This window comes from Columba livia, chromosome 22, assembly GCF_036013475.1.
Source record: "Columba livia isolate bColLiv1 breed racing homer chromosome 22, bColLiv1.pat.W.v2, whole genome shotgun sequence".
Taxonomy (NCBI): Eukaryota; Metazoa; Chordata; class Aves; order Columbiformes; family Columbidae; genus Columba; species Columba livia.
Genome location: NC_088623.1, coordinates 5,658,562 through 5,678,315, shown reverse-complemented (window position 1 = coordinate 5,678,315; position 19,754 = coordinate 5,658,562). Strand labels below are relative to the sequence as shown.

General features: G+C 62.0%; 1 protein-coding gene and 1 long non-coding RNA gene across 4 annotated transcripts; one reads left to right on the top strand and one right to left on the bottom strand.

The window, feature by feature from the left end:
• Positions 1–807: 807 nt before the first annotated feature.
• LOC135576054 (uncharacterized) lies at positions 808–9,853 on the bottom strand. The gene is made up of 2 exons (XR_010467646.1): positions 9,471–9,853; positions 808–7,501 (listed from the first exon to the last, which is right to left on the bottom strand). It is a non-coding gene; the product is annotated as an uncharacterized LOC135576054 (long non-coding RNA).
• CSF1 (colony stimulating factor 1) lies at positions 9,233–17,222 on the top strand. 3 transcript variants are annotated; one of them, XM_065038866.1, is made up of 9 exons: positions 9,233–9,391; positions 10,557–10,688; positions 12,402–12,464; positions 12,743–12,922; positions 13,155–13,329; positions 14,927–15,054; positions 15,301–15,356; positions 15,444–15,496; positions 15,815–17,222. In XM_065038866.1, exons 1-8 carry the CDS (start codon positions 9,371–9,373, stop codon positions 15,493–15,495), a joined length of 807 nt encoding a protein of 268 aa, XP_064894938.1. In that variant the 5' UTR covers positions 9,233–9,370; the 3' UTR covers position 15,496; positions 15,815–17,222. The 3 variants fall into 3 exon arrangements, with proteins under 3 accessions (XP_064894938.1, XP_064894936.1, XP_064894937.1); XM_065038864.1 differs by having other exon boundaries at positions 14,234–15,054; XM_065038865.1 differs by lacking the exon at positions 9,233–9,391 and adding an exon at positions 10,236–10,257 and having other exon boundaries at positions 14,234–15,054.
• The last annotated feature ends 2,532 nt before the right edge of the window (positions 17,223–19,754 follow it).

The window sequence follows — 19,754 nt, the reverse complement described above, 5'->3', positions numbered from 1 at the left end:
AGCTGTGAATCCGGCATGTGAAGCATCTGCCTGGACACCCCCAAACCCACCCCCCGCGGGATGTATCCTGCCCCGTGATGGCAGCGATCCCGCAGCGTGCTCAGCCCACGGGATGGCGGTGCAGACGTGGTACCATCGGGGATGCTGAGTTCATCCTCCCCCCCCACCCGGTGCTCCTGGCTTCATCCCAGGGAATCCCCACATCCACTTTTCCCTTTCCAAGGGACAAAACCCACCCTGTTGATGCTTGGCCGCATCCTGCTCAGCTGCCCTGGGCCAGGTAATCCCAAGGAGCTGAGAGAAACCAGCTGCCACGTGTTGGCCTTGATGCCAGGGAGGATAAATTCACCCCCCCAGCTCAGCAAAAGCATTTTGGATAGGTGCAGGCACACTGTTTGGCTCTAATCCTAATCTAAAATTATCCATTGCAATACAGTTCGGGTCCTGCTCATACCAGGTGTTGTACGAAGAAGAGCTGGCAGCTCTTTAGCACCCTCCTAGGTAGGAATTAGTTTATCTCTTGTTGAATGCTCAGCCTGGGGGTGATGCTGCTGCAGGCGCCTCCTGCCCTGGAATAGGGGGGTCCTCTGCTTTTGGGGGTGGCTGTGGGTTGAGGCGCTTGTCGACGTTTGTCCTCACAGCGCCCAGGCTGGGGTCCGGAGGGGGTTTGGGGACAGGATGAGGACAGGGTGGTGGCACCAGGAGGCCCTGATGGTGCCTGTGCTCTGTCCCTCTGAGTCACCTGCGTCACCCGTTGTCACCGCGGGGCTGCAGCGACTCGTGGGGTGTCCGGGGAGGGGGGTGATACTCAGCGAGGAGGAATCAGCAGCTCACAGCGCTTTGGGCTTTCCTCGGGGAGCTGATCCCGGCTCCTGTCCTTCATCACCTTTTTTCCACCAGCTTTGGGTAACTGAGAGGTCCCTGCTGTGAGCAGGTGTGGTTTTTGGGGGTGCAGGTGGGTTCCACCCAAGCGCTGAGCCACCATTGCTGGGAGGAATTAATATTTCCCTTCTTTTTTTAATTGGCATTTCCCTTCAGCATGAGCCGTGGGGTGGGCTGGGGGTTCTACTGTCCAGGAGCCCCGGGGGCCATTGCCACGGGGGTGGGACAGGGAGGACGTGACCCACCCGGAAACCACAAACGGTTTCGATGTGTTTATTAACTCGGGCACAACTTCCCCTGCTCTCGTTTCCCAATGCCGGCCGCTGCCTTGCGAAGCCGCTCGAGCTCGGTCCTGAGGCACCGAGGATGTGCAATGGGTGGGGGTGCAGCACCCATGGGTGCACGGTGAGGACCTGGGGTGGCTGTGACAGAGACAGGGCAGATGTGGGATGCTTGGGAGCAATGTCCCCATGTCCGTTCCCATGTCTGTCCCCGTGGGGGATGCGGGAGCGGAGCAGCACGTGGGTGACGCTCGCTGTCGTGGAAAGGGTGAGTGGTGCTGGCCACGGGTCACACTCTCTCCCCGAGGAAAAGCTTGAGCAAAGGTTATTCTTTAAAAAAACCCCAAAGAGATAAGTTTCCTCTCTTCCTTCCTCATCGGAGGCACGTGGTGGTGAGGTCATGGAGCGCTGGGCTCGCAGCAGGACGTGCTTCCAGCTCCGTGTAATCTCGTCCCCAGGGCTGCGGCAAAACGGTTCTTGGTGGGGTCTTGGGGGGAGGTTTCTCCTGCCTCTGCCCCCCAGCTCCGCGTACCCCACTCGGGCGCCCACCTCCTGCTCCAGCCCTTGGGCTGTTCCCTGCGCTCCCGTGGGGTTTCCCGCGGCGGCTTCTGCATCCTGGAGTAGAATGTGGCTTCACGTGGAAAATCAGCCCCAGATGTGGCTGAACCGCTGTTGCTGCAGCGCCATGAGTGGGGACAGCGCTTGAGGACATGGGGACAGCAGGAGGGACATGTTGGGTGGCCAGGACCTGGGGGCCAGGAGCCCTTGGAGGGGTTTGTCACCCCACCAGGGAGCAAGGACAAGGGACAGTGTCCACTCTGCAGCTGCTGCTCCTCAAGGAGGGGTGACGGGGTTCCCTCACCCCTGGGGACAGTCACTGAGCTACAGAGCGGTGCCACCAGCATTGTGCTGAGCAAACCCTGGTTTTTGGGCCATAAGAGCCCGGCGTAGCCTCCAGCTTGGCTGTGCAGCCCTTGGCTTGAGAGGCCATGGGGCAGCTGCCGATTCCCATCCCGGGGTTGTTTTCTGGGAAGCAGGATCGCTTGCTGGAAGGAGGCACATCCCCAGGCTCTGTCCCCAGCCAACGGCACAGCTATACCAAGGGGTCAGCATGAATTTGAACAGCTCAGGGATGCTTGGGGACCCTTGGGAACCCCATGGCCGAGGTCCCCAGCTGAGCGTGGAGCTGCCAGTCCCACTGGGGACAAACTGGCGGAGGGCTGTGGGGTGGGAACCGCCACGCTAATCAAAAGAGGATGGAAAACTCTTTGTGGTTGCTTGGAAATGAAGCACAGCTACAGGCAGACCGCAGCAGCCTCCAGATGCGACAGCAGTGGCTGCGGGATGAAATTCCAGGGGATTAGACTTAATTATGAGTGCCAATGGGGGGGTTGGCAGCAGCAGATTGGCCCGTGGCATTGCCCCTTCCCCATGGGTGATAGGGGGCTTGGGGATAGATGGACCCTGGGTCTCCTTGTTGAGCTGGGACTTGCCTGGATCATGTCAGACTCTAAATTTGAGTCTTTCCAAGATCTTTGAGGATCCTAAATCCATCCTGTTGCTTGGGATGGGAGGAATGGTGCTGGGGGCTGCTGGCTATCTCCCTGACTTGGAGCCGCTCAGCATCCCGGTCCTGGTCTCATCACGGTCCTCATCCTGCATCGCGGTCCCATCCTGGTCCCCATCCTGCATCCTCCCCATGCAAGGACATGGAACATGACCCAAACTCAGTGTCCAGGCGAGTGCTCCCGCACAAGCATCACCTACTCTCTGGGGCCACAGACACCCTTTTGGGTTCCTCATCGTGGTTTTGCGCTCTCCATCCTCGCCGGGTACCGTTCCTGCCCTCCCCGTTGTGACAGCGCGTTGCTGCGGGAGGTTGGAAGGGGCCGGGGGCGGCTTTGCCGGCGGTCCCGCGGGCCGGAGGGCTGCCGGGCGGGAGGCTGGGCGGAGGCGCAGCAGCTCATGCCAAGATGCATCAGCCTGTGTTTTTCTGGTGGCGGCTGAAGGTTGTTTGTGCTGTCCCGGCGATGATACAATGCTCTTGGCGTAGGTGCACGAGCCAGCGGCCGGGCAAATGTAGTGATATCGGCAGGGAGGAGGGCGATCCGGGTCACCCCAAAGCTGGGGCTGTTCCAATGGGGTGTTGAAAACAGCGTTCATTAGCTAGAAGATCTGAAAGCAGATTTGTGCGATGATGATGATGAAGGGACCCTACAGAAAGGGCAGCAGATGCTTCATGCTGTAGAGACCTCGTTGCTCTCTGAACTGCCTGAAAGGAGCTTGGAGCCAGGGGGGGTCGGGCTCTGCTCCCCAGGAACAAGCGCCAGGAGCAGAGGAAACGGACTCAAGTTGTGCCAGGGGAGGGTGAGGTTGGATTTAGGAACAATTTCTTCCCCAAAGGGCTGTTGGGCATTGGAACAGGCTGCCCAGGGCAGTGCTGGAGTCACCATCCCTGGAGGGCTGGACAGACAGACATGAGGTTCTCAGGACATGGAGCAGGGACAGGGCTGGGTTATGGTTGGATTCAATGAGCTTGAGGGGCTTTTCCAACAAAAATGATTCAGTGATTCTATGGAAAGGGCTGGATCGACATGTGGAGCTACAGGGATCTCATCAGGGTTAAACCACCACCAGCTCCCCGTCCCTGCCATGGGCTCCCCGTCCCCCCAGGCAGGGCTCAGGCTCTCAGGGACTATCCTGGAGCCGTGAGCAGGAGGAAAGAAGCAGCTTTACGGTGCTAAAACCTCAGCTGCCAGTGAAAGCCAGGGTCTGCGCGGGCAAACAGCTGATTGAGCTGAGTAATGCCTTGAATTCCTGGCAGGAGCCGCTTCCTTTCGGGAGGCAAAGGCTCCTTCCCTGGCAAGCGGTGCCCTATGTGTCCACTCCTTCCCCGGCAGAGCCCCGGTGGCACCTGGGGACCCGGGGGTGCAGCCGGGGACGGGGGCCCCATGTCTGTGTGTCGGTGGCGGAGATCGGGGCCAGTCGCTGATGTCAACAGCTCCGGCTGCAGATAAACAACCGGCCCCGGGGGGAGGACAAACGGATCCTCTGTTCGTGGCCGGGGTGGCCCTGGACCCCCCTCGCGACTCCCCAGCAGCATCGCCATCACTTGGAGTTGGTGGCTCAGAACACCCCATTCAGCCCCGTGTTTGTGGGTGCCATGGGGGTGCCACCCTGGGGACAGACCTGCGTGGGGTGCAGGTGCCCAATTTGGGGGGCAAAGGGGGGATTTAGCCACCCAGATATGAGGTCGGGGTGATGCTCTCTCCATCGATCGCAGCACTCCGAGGGCTGTGGCATCATGGTGAGGGTTTGGCAGGTGATTGTGCCCGACCCTGGTGACATCCAGAGACCCCTTGGGGTGGTGCCACCTGTCCCCAAACAGAGGTGCCGGACGAGGCTCCCTGGGAGCACTCCCAAGCCCTTTGCCCATCCTGGCACTGAGCCGTGTCCCCCCCACCCTGTGTCCAGCTGCTCCCGGCGCAGCCCCCGACCCCCCCCGTGTGTCGGCACCCGTTTGGCTCCAGTCAGGCTGAGCTGGGGGTGCCAGGGCTGCACCCACACGGCACCGTGCCGCGAGCACCAGGTGACGCCGAGGTGAGGGGGCGCTCCCTGTGTGGGGCTGAGCAGGGGATGGGGCACACTGAGGGCTGTGACCCCCCCCCCCACTCCAGCACCCTGGTTCAGGGTGTGCTGGGGGGCCCTGAGCACCCATGGGTGCAGCATCCTGGAGCATGGGCACGTGGGGGTGCTGTGGGGCGGCACCGCTGCAGCCGAGGGGCTGTTGGTGGCACCTCCTGTCCCCCCACATCCCCCCCAGCCTCGGGGGGTGCTGGTGGCAGCCATCCAGGAAGGTTTTGGCTCCGGTTCTTGCCACATTCCTCGGTGCAGGGAGGAGTGGAGCCGGAGCCTGGCGTGACTCAGCCCTGGCTGCCAGGGCTGGGGATGCGCTGGTCACCCATGTGGGGCCATAACCCATCCCCTATCCCCCCTCGCTGCTTGGCACTGGTGACCCTTCCCCGAGCTAAGGGGCTGAGCTTTACCCCAGCACAGGGACCCCCAGCATGCAGGGGGTGGCAGGTCAACCCCCGGAAGCCATCGCAGTGGAGAACGGCTGGACCCGGGTTGTGATAACTCTAAGCAGGGAATTTCTCCGCGATGCCGGACGCAGCCTGACCCTGCAGTTCCCTCCCCAGCCCAGCCACCGACTCCCCGGTGCCCGGGTCCGGGCAGCGCTCGCCCCCTGTGGGTGTCCACCCTGTGGGGAGGGGGTTGTTGATGGGGGACCCAAAACATGGGGTGATGTGGGCTGGACCGAGGGGTCCGGAGCAGGATGGAGCGTCCCGGTTTGGAGCAGGCGGTGCAGAGGGATGGAGAGGAGGAAGCAGGGGTCTTGCTGTGGGATGAAGGCTCCAGCCCCATCCTGCCGCCTGCTTGTGACATCCCGAGTCCCCGGTGCTGGCAGCGGGCCTGGGGGGGGACAGCGCCTGCCACCCGCATTCCTCCGCTTCACAAGGAACCAGCCTGGGATCTTCCCACGGGGATTTCCAGCCTGGGCACGCACCGCTGCAGCCCGGTCGTGCCGGGGGGGCCCTGCGGTGCCGGCCCCGCTGCAGCACCCGGGGAGAGCGTCCTGGCCTGTGGTGAGTCACCGGGCAAGGAACTGATTAAGAGCTCGCTGCGCTTTCTTGTTGGAAATAACTTTCTCTGCAGACACCGTTTGCAGCCCAGGGATGGCCCCCTGATGCAGCTGGGGGGACTTTGCGTGTGCTGCAGGTTTTACCCCCCTGTTTGGTGCTGGAAAAAGCCTCCCAAAATGAGCTGTTGGGTCGGGTTCTGCTGCGGCTCCCGTGGCGGCTGGGAAAAGGGGGAATTGCTGAAGCCAAAGCTGCCTGACCAGTGTCCCCCAAGCTCCCTGGGTGCGCTGGGGATGCTGTGACCTGGGATACCAGGAGATGTGGCTGCAGGTTGGGGTGGCACTGGTGGCTGGTCCATGCCCTTTGGAGCTGGGCGCATCCTGCATCCCCTCTGCCTGCATCCCTGCACCCCCGTGCTGGGGGCCAGCAGACCTGGGGACCTCCGGGATGCCCATGGCCTCCCCAGATGACAACCCCAGGGCTTGGATATGGCTGTGGAGAGATGGGGACAGCAGCCCATGGGCAGTACAGGAGCGGTGACAGTGCCACCAGTCCCAGTTTGCAACTGGGAGAGGAACAACTAGGTCCCCTGCATTCCAAATTTCGCCTCATTAGCGTTGGTCACGGTGCGGCACAGGGGGTGCTGCTGCCACCCCTGTCACCCGCGGCCGCTCTGGGTGTTGTCTCTATTTCTGCCCCGTGACTCAGGGATTTCGGCAGGTTTGGGAGGGGAGGAGGGGAAAAAGCCACTTCCCTGCCAAAAAAAAAGAGGTGGCTGCTGCTCTGGCCATTTGTCACACAGGGTGGATTATTAACCCGAGTGCGATGCTGTCCCTCTGTCTGTCCGTCTGTCCCCCTGCCCGCGCTCGCTTGTCCCATGACTCGGGGATGTGACATTTTTTTGGTCACTAAAAGGAGGGCGGGGGATGAGTGTGTGTGAGATGAGGAGGAGCCTGGTTCTCAGCCGGTGCGAAAGGGCCTCACGCGCTGGCACGGGGTCCCCGTGAGTCACCCGGGGCTGGTGTCACCCACTGTGTCTTTGGGTGCCCACCCCGGGGTCCTCCCACTGCTGGTGCTGCTGAGACTCCTGTGACAGCTCACGGTGGAAAATGGAGATAATCTCTTGGCACTTGGGGGGAGAAAGGGGGTTATTGTGTGAGCACGGCTCATTTTTAACCCCAGCGTCCTTCCTCCCCCGTCCCCATCATCCTCAGCACCAATGTTTATCTGTGTGCAGTTGCTAAGGGCCACCCGTGGGTGATAAGGACATGCGTGATGCACATAAACCGCAGTGGATCTGCTGCCGTTGCGGGGCTGTCACTGCTGTCCCCATCGGGCGGCTCCCAGCTCTTCTCCAACCCCAAATCCCCATCGTTCCTCCACCAGGTCCCCGATCCTGGCCCTTCCCTCACTTGGGGTTATCTCAGCTCCAAGAAAAAACCCTCAGCAGCTTCTGAAACCCCGTCGGCGTTTCCGGACCCGAGGACCAGATACTGCTGCTTCCTCGAAGCTCGGATGTGGTGGCTGTCACCGACACGTGGCCCCGTTGTCACCGTACCCTTGTGACAGCCGCAGCCTTGGGGCTGCCGCTTGCGTCCAGTTGTGTTTTCGGATTATTTTGCTTTCTGCTTCTGTTGGGGTGACGAAGATTTTGCAAGGCAACAGTTCACCTCGTGGCAACTAATTGTTTCCAGCTGCCTGCAAACAAACAGGCAGCAAAGAGGAAAATCAGCAAAGCGGAGGACGGGGGTTTCTGCACACCCGGCACTGGTGGGTTTTCTGTCCCCAGATGGATGTGTTTGTGTGCTCCCTTGCACACGGATCCATCCATGTGCTCACAGATCCCTTCGTGCACACCCGTGCAAACGGGTCTGCTTGTGCACATGTGGATCCATCCAAGCACATGTGGATCCAGCCATGCACATGTGTGCCCATGGATCTCTCCATGCACACCCATTGGAAATGGATCTGCTTGTGCACACATGGATCCATCCATGCACATGTGGATCCACCCATACCCCTGTGTGCCCATGGATCTCTCCATGCACACCCATGGAAATGGATCTGCTTGGGCCCATGCACACACATGCAAATAAATGTTTGTGCACAGGTGGATCCGCCCATGCATGTGTGCACACGGATCTATCCCTGCACACACAGATCTGCCCACGCACACGTATCCATTCACACACCTCTGTGCCTGCTGCTTTCCCGGCACCGGGAAAATCAACCGTGAGAACCTGAGTCAGCCACTGCTGCAACACCCTGGGGCTCTCGCCATCCTCTTGGCCCCAACACCTTGGCAGCTGCCTCACTCACACACTCTGACACCCCAAATTTCCCCCACCGCTGCTCCCAGCACACGCTGCACCCACAAACCCAGTGCCCTGCACCCTGGCACGGCAAGAGCCTCCCATTCCCGCATCTCCCACAACTCTCCGCGTGCCAGAAATGCCTCTCAAGGGTGTTTTGGCTGCCATGGGCTGCAGGTGGTGCGGTTTGGGGAAGGTGTCAAACCTTTTCTGCAGGAAAACTGCTGCTGTGGAGCAGGAGCGAGGCACAAAGCCACAGCCGGGCTCTGCGTGTGCATCACCGGTGCGCTGGGGTGTGTGTTGGTGTGTGTGTGACTGTGTTTGTGCATGCTGCGTGTGGGGATGTGACTGGACAACTGCATGTATAAGTTTTCTGTCTGCATTTGTGGTTTGTGCACAAATATAAACATGTAACTCTCTGTGTTTGTGTGTGCGTGGGTGTGTGCGCACAGCTGTGTGGTTACGCAAGCGTGTGTGCAAGTGTGTACATGCAGGAGTTTGCACATGCGTGCACATTGGGTGTGTGTTGTGCACACACATGCAGTGTGCATGCAGGTGGTGTGTACACACATGCACGGATGTGCATGCAGGTGGGGCATCTGTGCAGGCATGCACATGCATGCGTGTGTGCATGCATCTGGGGTTAAGCATGCACACACGTGTGTGTGCAAGCCCCAAGGCATGCGTGTGTGTGCGCCGTGTGAGTGTTCATGGGTACACATGTTCAGGGGTGAGCATGCACACATGCGTGCAAGCCCCAGTGCTGTGAGTGTGCATGTCTGTACGAGTTCCAAGGGGTGTTTACGCACATACAGGGACGTGTGTCCATCCCTGGCGTGTGCACACATGTGCATACGTGTGCGTGTGCTTGTGTCCAGGGGTGCACACGGAATGCTGCAAGGGGCGGCTGGGGTCGCGCGCACAGTGCCGCGAGTCTCCCGAGCCGGACCGAGTGTGGCCGATCCGATCAGAACCGAGCGGGGCCGATCGGAGCCGAGCGGAGCCGATCCGACCCGAAGGGGCCGAGCCGAGGGGGCCGAGCCGAGCCGAGCGGGGCCGATGGGAGCCGAGCGCGGCCGATCGTGCCGCTGGCGCTGGCCGCCCGCCAGCCCTTTCTCATAAACCACATGCTGCTCCGCCGCTATAAAGGGGAGCGCGGCGGCGGCGGCGGCTCAGCCCGGCCCCGCTCGGCCCCGCCGCCGCCTCGCCCGCACCGCCCGGCCCCGCCGCAGCTCCCGGCCCCACGGCAGCCCCCATGCCCCGCCTCGGAGCCAAGGTACGGCGGCCCTTCACGCTACACCCCCCGTCTCGGGGGGTACCCCCACTTCACCCCCCAGCCCGGTGCCCGCTGCCACCTGTGCGGGGTCCCCGGAGGCAGCAGCCGCTCCGTTAGCTCCGTTCTCCTCGTCTCCCCTCCCTGGTCGTGCAGGGCGACGTGGCAAATCCCCTCTCCGGGGGTGCCGGCTCCCGGCGGGGTGATGCTCCAACCCCGTCCCGGTTCCCGGAGCCGCGGGATGAGGAATCGGCCCCATCCCGGTTCTCGGCTCCAGCCGCGTCCAGGCTCCGGGACCCGCGGAGTGAAGCCCCGTCCCCCGCCCGGCTTTCGGTTCCAGCCCCGTCCCGGTTCCTGGAGCCGGTGGGGAGGGGTTCCAGCCCCGGCTCCAGCCCGTCCCGGCGGGGTGAGGCTCCGGCCAGCCGTGGCCGTGTCTCGGCGGTGGCCCGGGCGGCATCTTGCAGTTTCACAAGAGGGGAGGATTTCTGGACAACCTCCAAGGGAAATTCCCCCTACCCATCACCCAGCACCCTCTCTTTGCCGGTGCAGCGGGGGACGGGGGCACACACACCCCCCGGGGGTCTGCTACATCCCCTCCTCGGGTATCTTGGTGCCGGGACAAGCCCCATTGCCCATCGGGGTCCAGCCACCGTTTGGGGCCTTCCCGCTTCTTTGCAGGGAGATTGGGAGGGGAATTTGGGGCGACGCCAGAGCTGCTGCATGGAAAGAGCCCGGCGGGTGCAGGGACTGGAGGCTGGGGGGGTCCGAAGGGTGGGAAGCAGATTTTTGGGGATGGGTGGGTCAGTGCGTCAGAACAGCTCCCTGGAGCCGGGGTGGAGGAGAAAACTTGCAGGAGAGCTGGAGAAATGGTCCGGGAGAGAGGACAAGGGCTGGATGGGGAGTGTGGAGAGGAGTGTGGAGCTTGTGTGTCAGCCGGGCCCCGGCCGTGCAGCCCTGGCGCTGGGCACCAGGAAATTCCCTGCTGACCTGGCTCTCCTAAAAATAGCAGGATGGGGACGGGCAAGGGTTGGAGAACCGTGGTGGGGTTATCCCGCTGGCCCATGGTCAAGCCCCTCCACCACAATGCGGCTCCTCAGGGGTGGTGGGGAAAGGCAGGGGCTGGTGGGGGGGTTTACCCTGCTCTAAGCCTTTGCTGTGCCATGCCCAGGTGTGCCTGCTCCGCTGCACCCTGCTGTCGTCCCTCCTCCTCCTCCTGCTCTGCAGCATCCATGAGACGGAGCAGAACAGCTACTGCCAGCAGATCATCACGGAGAAGCACCTGGCCGAGCTGGAGGAGCTGGTGAGTGCCACGGCTCTGCTGTGGGACAAGGGCTCGTTTGGGGCTGGGGAGGCACAAATCAGCTCTTATTTACGGCTGAAAATCAGCAAATCAGCTTATTTTCAGTTCCACCAGCAAAGTGATGGTGCCCAGGAGCTGAGCATCCATGGGCACGAGGGACAAGTGGGCACCAGGGGGTGATGCGCTGCGGTGCCGTTAGCAAGGGTGGGCATGGCAAAGCGCATGCAGGAGGAACGGAAGGAGCAGCAGAAGCGTGGCCGGGAAGGGGACAGGAGTGGGGCTGGATGGGTGCAGGAGCGATGGGGAAGCGGCAGAGGGGCCGGGTGCTGTGGGGCCGTGGTGTTTTCTGGGCGGCTGCGCAGGGGTTAAGCTGAGGAATCCGGCTGCATTCCTGAGTCCAGCTGCTTGCCTGGAAGCTGGGCTGGCAATGGGGCTGTGGGTGGGTGGCAGGCAGCGAGGGGGGCCACTGGCCAGGCTGGTGAGTGCTGGAGCCAGCCGGGCTGGCGTGACGGGTGCCTTGGTCCTGCATGGCCTGTGGGGCAGCTCCGGGTGCTTGCACCCACCCCACAGGGACACAGCTCCTGGCCCCATCCTGGCTGCCGGAGCCGCATCCCGCCCTGGCCCTTGGCTCACCTCCGAGCGGGGAATCACGCGGATGCTCGGGGGAGAACCGGGAATCGGGGGCACGCAGGGATTTGCACGGTTGTCGCAGATTAAATTCCGCCGTTGCGGCGAGCGAGGCGGGTGGGCGAGAGGCGATAGCGGCACCTTTGAATCCTCGTTCCCCGCTCGCTTTGCACCGAGCTCTCCGGCTCGCAGAGCGTAAAACCGCCGTGTCCGGGCTCGCTTTACCTCTTCCTCTTTGAGCACCGAGCTGCGGTGCCAGCAGCTGGCAGATACCATGTCTGCAAGCTCAGCTTCCCCTCCCCAAGCACCCCGTGTCCCCGGGGAGCCTTTGCCTTGCAGCCTCCAGGGATTAAAAGTGGGCGCGTGGTTTTGGGGAGAAGGGGATGGAGCAGGTTTGAATGGAAGTTGTGGTTTCCCTGCTGGGCTCGCAGCCCCTCTCCTCTTCCCGCTGGTGGAGGAGCCATCCCTCGCTCCAGCTCCTGCGGGATAATGGAGCAATTGTTTCCGGGCCGGCATCCCAGGCTGGGAAGGCGAGGGCTGCCAGAATTGCCGGCCGGCAATTCTGGCAGCCCTCGCCTTCCCAGCCTGGGATGCCGGCCCGGAGGCAGGGGGTCTCATTTGGGGTGTGTTTTCCCCACTATTGGAAAGGGTCGTGGCATGCGGGACCCCGGCGTTGTGCGATGCCGGGGGATGTGTGACCTCGGTGTCACGGCCGCCTCCTGTGCGGTGGGATGCTCGTTTGCAGCCCGGCTTTAGCAGACATGGGGAGAATCAAGCAGGGCTGTGCCGTGGCGCGGGGAGGAAGAGGAGGAGGAGGAAGTCCTGGTGGGACTGGGGATACTGGGCTTGCCCCTGGCGGACGTTTGACCTTAGGGCAGCATCTGTGCGAGGAGGAGGATGGTGTGGGATGAAGTCAGGACGGGAGCGGAACCCCCCAGCCCTGTGGATTTGGGGGGGTGAGAGACCTCTTTGTGCTCAGGGCATATCTTGGGGCTGCTCTACTCCAGCTGTGTGGGTCCCCCATGGTGGCTCTGCAGTGTTGTCCCCTCTGGGGATGTGGGGTGACGTCCTGCGGTCTCCTTCCAGGCTGACACCCAGATGCAGCACCCGGGCAGGGTCTCCTTCAAGTTCATTGATAAGATGCAGCTGGTGAGTAGCTCCTTGCTGGGCACCAGGGGACAGAGGGGACAGGGATCAGGGCTGGCTGGTACATAGTGGGGTTCCCCACATCCCCAGTGTCCCCTCTCCTGTCCCCCTTTGCAGGAGGGACCCATCTTGCCTGGCTGGGTGGCTTTTGAGTCCCATCTCGGGCTGTAGAAAGGCACTTTGTGACTCGGTGCCTCAGTTTCCCCCAAGTAGAGCGGGACGGGTGGTGCTGCCTCTGCCCATCCAGTAACCAGTTTTTGGGGGGATCCGTGTCCTCGCAGAACGACTCCATCTGCTACGTGAAAGCCGCTTTTCCTCTGCTGGGCAAGATCCTGGAGCGAACGGAGTTCAAGGAGAACTCGTCCAATGCCAAGAAGATGCAGATGGTGCGCAGGATGTACAACCGCATCGATGAGAACGTCGACCCCTGCATCAGGGAGGAGGATGATGAGGAGAGGAAGGTCCGGTGTCTCCTTCCTCCCGGGGTGCCACATCTGTGGGGCTGAGTTCCCATCCTTGGGTGAAATGGGGTGTCCACAGCATCCTGGAGGGGTGCGTGGGCAGAACATTGTGGAGCAGAGATGGGGTGTGCATGACACAGGGGGCTGTGGGGGCGTCAGGCTCTGCCCTGGAGGTGACAGCGGGTGCTTGTCGTGGTCACAGAGCCGCTGCTCAGCCCGACTTTTCCTCCAGCTCTCGCAAATGTGCTTTGAAGAGTTCACCACCTCCCCGTACGAGATGCTGGTGCTGGTGAAACAGTTCTTCCAGGACATCAACCAGCTGCTGCAGAACCAGGAGACCTTCGAGAAGGACTGCAGCCAGGTCTACCGCCAGTCCTGCCCGGGGCCCAGGGCCGGAGCCTCCCCAGGTGAGACACTGAGGCTTTGCCGGGATGGGGGTGCTTGGGCTAGCCTGCATGGAGCAGCTTAGAGCCGCGTGTCCCCCTCTGCGGGGACACGTGGGCACGGCACGTGTCTACCTTGGTCTCTGTCGCTCGGCTGGTGACCGTCCCTGTGGGGTGGCCTTGGCAATGTGTCCATGTCTGGGGGCAGCCGAGCTGGGGAGAAGGGGCTGGGCACCTGTCGGAGGTGGGATTTGGGCTGAATCCTGCTGGAAACAAGGCCGAATAGAGATGCTGAGGGGGAATAAGGAGGCGTCTCCATCAGCCCGGCTGGAGGCAGCAATCCGGGCTCCGTCTCAAAACCCCAGCGCCCGGGTTGAGCGTAACATGGAGAAATCGAGGCGCCGGGACCGCTCTGCCACCGACGTGCTGCATGACCGTGTCACTTCAGCTGCCCTCCCTGCCTCAGTTTCCCCAACCAAGTCTTTGGGGAGAGCGTTGCTCACCAGGGTGGAAGAGGCAGTGTTACCGTTTGTGCTTTTGCGAGCGCCCGTGCTGCGTGTCTGCATGTCCACGGAGGAGACGTCTCGCTGCCGTCCGTGTGTCGGAGCTGTGCCGTGTCCCTGTGCCGTGGGGGGGAACATTAAATGTGACTGTCGGGCTCCTACCGGTCGTGGATAACCCGCTGCCATTGGCTCGGGGGACCCGGTGACTCGGGTTTGCTTCATCCTGCCCACTGCTCGTCACCTCCGTGCTGCCACGTCTGTCCCTGCCTGCTCCCTGCCTCACCTTCACTCTCTTCTATTGGGGGGTCGGTTTGACTTGCTTGCCCGGGGCTGCGGGGAGGGACGGGGACGCTGCCCCCGACCTCAGATCTGCTGGCTGTGTCCCCCTCGGTGACCCCACGGCCATTTCTCTCTGCTTCTTTCAGGTGTGGGGACAGATCCTGACTGCAATTGCCTGTCCCCTGCCCTCCCTTCCGCCACCCAGCCCTCCCTCCCTGCTGCCACCCACACCAGTGGGGAGGTGACACCCGCTAGCACCCGGGTCCCTTACAGCCTCCATGCCACCCTCGCTGATTTAGACGCCCCGTCTCAGCCCCCCAGTAGCATGGACGGCGGCTCAGGGACCGGGGAGGTCCCGAGTGCCGGCGTAGGTGACATCACGTCGGTGCTGTCCCCCGCCACGCAGCAGACGGCTCCAGCCGACAGCGCCGAAACCCTCCTGGATCCGTCGGGGACCCTAAACCAGGCGGCGGTGGACGTCCCCATCCTGCGTGGGGATGGAGAACTGGTGCAGGGGGACAGCGACATGGTGGCCGGCCACCCGCCAGCCCAGCAGCAGGGACCTTCCATCCTCTCGGCTCGTCCCGGCGGGCTCAGGACCATGGCGCCAGCAGCGTCCCCCAGCGCCGGGGGAGCCAGGATCAGTCCCGCCAAGGCCACCCAGCCCGTCACGCTGCTCCGCTTCTCCAGGATGGCCCCGGGGCTATGGGATCGAGTGGCGGGTGGCCCCGGGGACGACAACAGGGCGAGGGCACGAGGCTGGGGGCTGAGCCGGCTGCGGGAGCCCCAGGACGGGGGAGCCAGCCCCAGCTTTGACTCTGGCTTTGTTCTGGGCGCAGAGCAGCGCAGGAAGGAGCCGCTGGCCAGGGAGGGCCGCCAGGAGCCCCTGGTTTACATCACGGTGGCCAGCGTGGTGGCCGTCTTGCTGGCCATGGGAGGGCTGCTCTTCTACAAGTATAAATCCAGGGTAAGCCCCCCCCGCCAGCCCATCGTGCCCCCTCCCTGGGCGCAAGCATCCTCTCCTGCCTCAGTTTCCCCACTCATCTCTTGGTCTGTGTGGGTTGAGCCACACTTTCCCCATCATTTTGAGATTGGGGGGTGGGGGGAGCAAGTGGTGCTGAGCAGGGTGGGTGATACTTGGGAGAGCCCCTGTTTCTACAGCCCCCTCCCCTTCCCTGGGGCTCATCTCCCTGTGCCCCCTCCCTCCGCACAGGTTCTGCAGCGGCCGCTGGAGGACGGGGGCTGCGACCCTGAGGAGCCGGAGCGGAGGTGGGTGCGATACCATCCTGCCTGGGGGGGCTTTGGGGTCCCCCACCCTGGCCCCCCTGCCCTAAACCCCCCTGGTTTTCCCTGCAGGGCGCTGCGGGGAGCGGCGGGGAGTCCAGAGCTGGAGACTCAGGACCTCTGAGGTGAGCATGGGCTGGATGGGACCACGCGGGGCTCTGGTCCAAGGCCGTGGGGACAGTGGCGAGTCCCCGCATTGTCCCCCTGACACCCACCTCAGCCACGGGCAGGGAAATTCGGCTGCGGGGGGGTAGGGGGAGAGCCACGGAGAGCGGCAGGTCTTCACCCCGCTGCTGCCAGCATGTGGTTTTGCAGCTCGTTAATCCATTACCAGCACTTTCTTAATATATATAATATTTTTCCTGTGGTTTTGATGCGTTGCTCCCCACCCCCCCCCCGCCACCCTCCCTGGCTCCAGCTCATCCTTCCCCTCCTTTTCCCAGGGCCCCAGGCGGGATGTGAAGCTGCTCGGGGGGACGGATCCGGATGCTCCTCGCTGTGGGATGGAGGGTCGGCACACGCCGGCCCCCCCGCGGTCCTGCCATGATGCTGATCCTCCCCCCTCCCGCACCGGTGACCAGAAACTTCAAAACAAACCATCCCGAGGATGGGGGGATGCGCCCCGAGTGGGACCCCCGGGAAGCCAAGGGCTGGACGGCGTCGGGCTGTCACCAAAGGGCTTTGCTGGGACAGTGGCTGAGGTGACACCGTGGTGACGAGCAGGATGATGGAGACGCTGGATGTGGGGCGATGGATCCTGCCGGGACACGGACCAGCTCCCCAACCCCCCCGGCTCTTCTCCCACCCCAGCACGGGGGGGTTTGGAGCAGCACCCATTGCCCCCCACACCCCCTGCATCACCCCAGGCTTCAGCCAGAGAGCATCCCCAAGGCCGGGGGGTCATTCGCTGGGCCTCCCGCCCCAACAGCCTCATCTTGCAACTTCAACCCTCACACTGTGAATATTTAAAGCCCCCTAGTCCCTGCATGGGACCAGACTTTGGGGGGTGACACCTGGCACCGTCCTTGTCCCCATCGTGGCTCCGCTCCCGCGCCCGAGCTGGCCTCGGCTCGCCGGCGTGCCGTTAGCGTTTTACTTTTAAAATAGCGGATGAAAGTCTTTATCCTGCAGAAATACGTCCTGGGGGGCCCGTCCCACCCCCTCGCAGGGTTTGCTGCGAGCTGGCCTCGCCTGCGACTGGATTTTAGTGTTGTGTTTTGGGTGACTGCGCTTTAGAGAAGGGAAACGGGGCCGGGGGACAACGTGGGTGTAAGAGATGGAGATACCCCGCTGGGGACCGGGGCGGCTTTTTGGCTCAGCCCCCACCCCGGCTTGGGGAAGAGCCGAGTTTGGGATGCACAAGACCCCAAACCATGGGCTGGGGTCACATCCTGCCCCCCCTCCCCACCCCGGTCCTGAATGTGAAGCGTGGCCTGCGCTGCTCTTGGGTTTTTGAAGTATTATTATTTTTATACGATAGAAGAAAATGTGGGCGAACCAAACTGTTTTTAAAGAAAGCATTACTATTGATTTTTGTTTTTAATAGGTGTATTTATGACTGCCAAAGGGAGGGGGGTCTGGTGCCGGGGGCTGGTGTAAATCAGGGGGTCCAGGGCCAAACTCACTGGTGTAAACTGATTTTTCACCACGAAGGAGACGCCGGCCCCGCTCCCGGGGGACAGAACTTGCCTTTAAGCTGTGTCGGATTTATTTTGCCTATGTTCTTTTGTTTTTTTTATACAGTGAAATGTTGAAATATTTTATACAAAGTCATTTAAAGAAGTCTATTTAAAGAAAATAATAAAAAAAACAGCCTGTATATTTAATATTATTAATAAATGGAGATGTGTGGCACTGTGTAAGTGTGGGAGGTGATGGGGGGAGGCAGCTGGTGACTGGCCCTGGGGTCCCTAATGGGGGGGATGGCAGGGGGGTGTGGGGATGGGTACTGGGGGGTAGATGGGGGGGTCTCCCTTTCCTATGCCCTAGAGAGGGATGGAACACTGTATCCTGGTTCTGGGCTGGATCCAGGGCCAAGCACTGTATCCCCTCCTTGTCCCCTGCAATGGGGGGGTTCCCCAGGAGCCGATGGGGACTCTGCCTGTTGGGGGGAGCCAGGGCGGGCGGTCAGAGCTCCTCTTTGGGATGGGGGGGGGCCTGGATGCAGACGAGGACTCAGGGTCAAGCTCTCAGTGGGTCAAGTCATCCTGACCCACTTTCCTGTTGCTGGACACAAGTTCATGGTCACCAGCACCAGGGCAGAGGGACAGATCTGGCCTCCCGGCCCCCCCCCCCGCACACACCGGAGTGGGGGGCTCTGGGCATGGGCTCCCCGTCCTGGCAGCGGGACCCCCTGAAATCCGTGTGGGGGGTCGGGGAGCAGCTGGTCAGAGCAAACACGCTGGAGGCAAAGCTTCCTGCAGCACTTCACTGGAGAGGCAGCACTCAAAGAGGCATTTCCTCCCCCCCCGCCCCCCCCACATCCCCTTTGCCTTCCAGGAACGGAGGAGCCCCGAATCCACTCCCCTCACACGGCTCCAGCATCCCCGGGGGTACCCAGGGCGTGAGGGGGCTTCATGCCACCCGAGCCCCCCCAGCGCGCTCACGGGGGTGTCCTGTTGGGGGGTTCAGGGTTAACCCCCCCATCGCTCACCCGGGGGGACGGGAAGGGCAGGATGGGGCCGTTTGTGGGTGTCGGGTTTGCTGACAACCAGGATTTTTCGGGGGGGGCTGACTCAGCCCAGCTCTTCCTTCCCCCCCCGCCCCTGCTCCAGCAGCAGCCGGGGGTTTCCCAGCTCCACATCCCCTTCCCAGGGAAGTGGGACCTATATATATCCCGCCGGCTTCAGGCCACAGTCATTATGGTTGGATTTTTGGGGGGTGGTATTTAAGGTCAGAAGCTGCTCAGAGGGGTAGGCAGATTGCCTGGGTTTGGGGGTGCTGGGGGCACTGAGCCCCTGCCCTGCAGGGAGCTCCAGGTGGAAGCCGGCTGCACAGGACAGGGTGTTAACTCTGGAGCGGAATGATGGCCAGGCAGTTTGATGCTTTTGTAGAGCTCGGAGGAACAGAGGTGTGAGTGTCCCTGGCTGCTGGGGGGGTGGATGTGGAGAGCACCAATACCTGCCCCCTCATCCCTGATCCCCCCAGCTGCTTAAGGCAGCCTAAACCTGTAAAAACACATGGGAAATACAAGAAAAAAGCAAAAATGTGTCTTTCCACCCCAGGGTGCAAAGTGGGTGTTTGTATCTTAAGCAGCTGCCTCTGAGATCCTCCAAGCACCCTGAGGACCCCCAAGTGCCCCAAGACCCCCAAGTGTTCTGAGACCTCCCAAGTGCCACAAGACGCCCCAAGTGCCCCAAGACCCCCCCTAAATGCCCCAAGAGGTCTCTGTCCCCCCCGGTGTCCCCCCCGTGCCGCCGCGGGCACCCGCAGAGCTGCTGACGGGGCAGAGACGCCCGGAAAGGGCCCCCGGCCGCGGTTCTGGGGCACAGCGAGGCTGGGATGGGGGTTTGGCCAAGGAGTTGCTGGAGGATTTTGGTGGCCAGAGGCCGTTTTGTGGCCAGACACAGCGATTTTGGTTAAAAACTGTTATCTGTCCTCTCCCCCGGGGGTTTTAACCCAAATGCTGATGTTTTTCCTGCTTTTATTTTTAAGGGAATGCCTCTGGGAAAGCAAAAAGGCCGAGAGGGGTTGGACCCCCTGACCCCGGCTGTGTGGGGGTTGGGGACAGGGACAGGGTCAGGGTGTCCCCAGGGCAGTGCTGCTGCTGTCCTGCCTGTCCCCAGAGCCCCTTTGGGGACCCTACGGACCTGGGGGGGATGCTCGGGCAGGGTGGGGGAGCACCCATGGGTGGGGCCGGGAGGGAGGTGACACCTGGCAGGACAGACAGACCACATGCATGGGGAGGACAGAGGGACACCCCGTGTCCCTCTCCCACGGGCTGCCTGGCTGTGTCCCGCTCCTCCCCCTTCCCTGTCATTTCACTTTCTCCTATGACTTCTCCATTTTCTTGAATTTTTACGTTTTCCCCCCAATTTATTCCCCCCCAGTTTATTTATTTCCCTCCTGATTTAATACTTTTCCCTGATTTATTTTATATGTCCCCATTTTAACTATTCCCCTGAACAAACATATATTTTTTTTTTCCAGAAAAACCTTGGGTTTTTTTTTGGTTTATCTTTTGCAATTTACCTAAATCTGTTCCGTCATTGCTATCCCTTGCCCCGCCCCAGACCACGCCCACCGACCACGCCCACCCGCGCAATCCCCGCCTCTTGCCGCCAGGGGGCGCCGCGGCGCCGCGCCCTTTCCTCCCGCCGCCGCCATCCGGCCTCACTTGCCCGGCGGGTGCGCGCTGACGTCAGTACGCGCTGACGTCACGGC

Bases quoted from the DNA above. Each gene is read 5' to 3' on its own strand.
- CSF1 (XM_065038864.1), top strand. From the start codon at position 9,371: ATGCCCCGCCTCGGAGCCAAG. The intron at 12,923-13,154 runs GTCCGGTGTCTC...CTTTTCCTCCAG, and splicing joins AGGATGATGAGGAGAGGAAG to CTCTCGCAAATGTGCTTTGA. The intron at 15,055-15,300 runs GTAAGCCCCCCC...CCCTCCGCACAG, and splicing joins TCTACAAGTATAAATCCAGG to GTTCTGCAGCGGCCGCTGGA.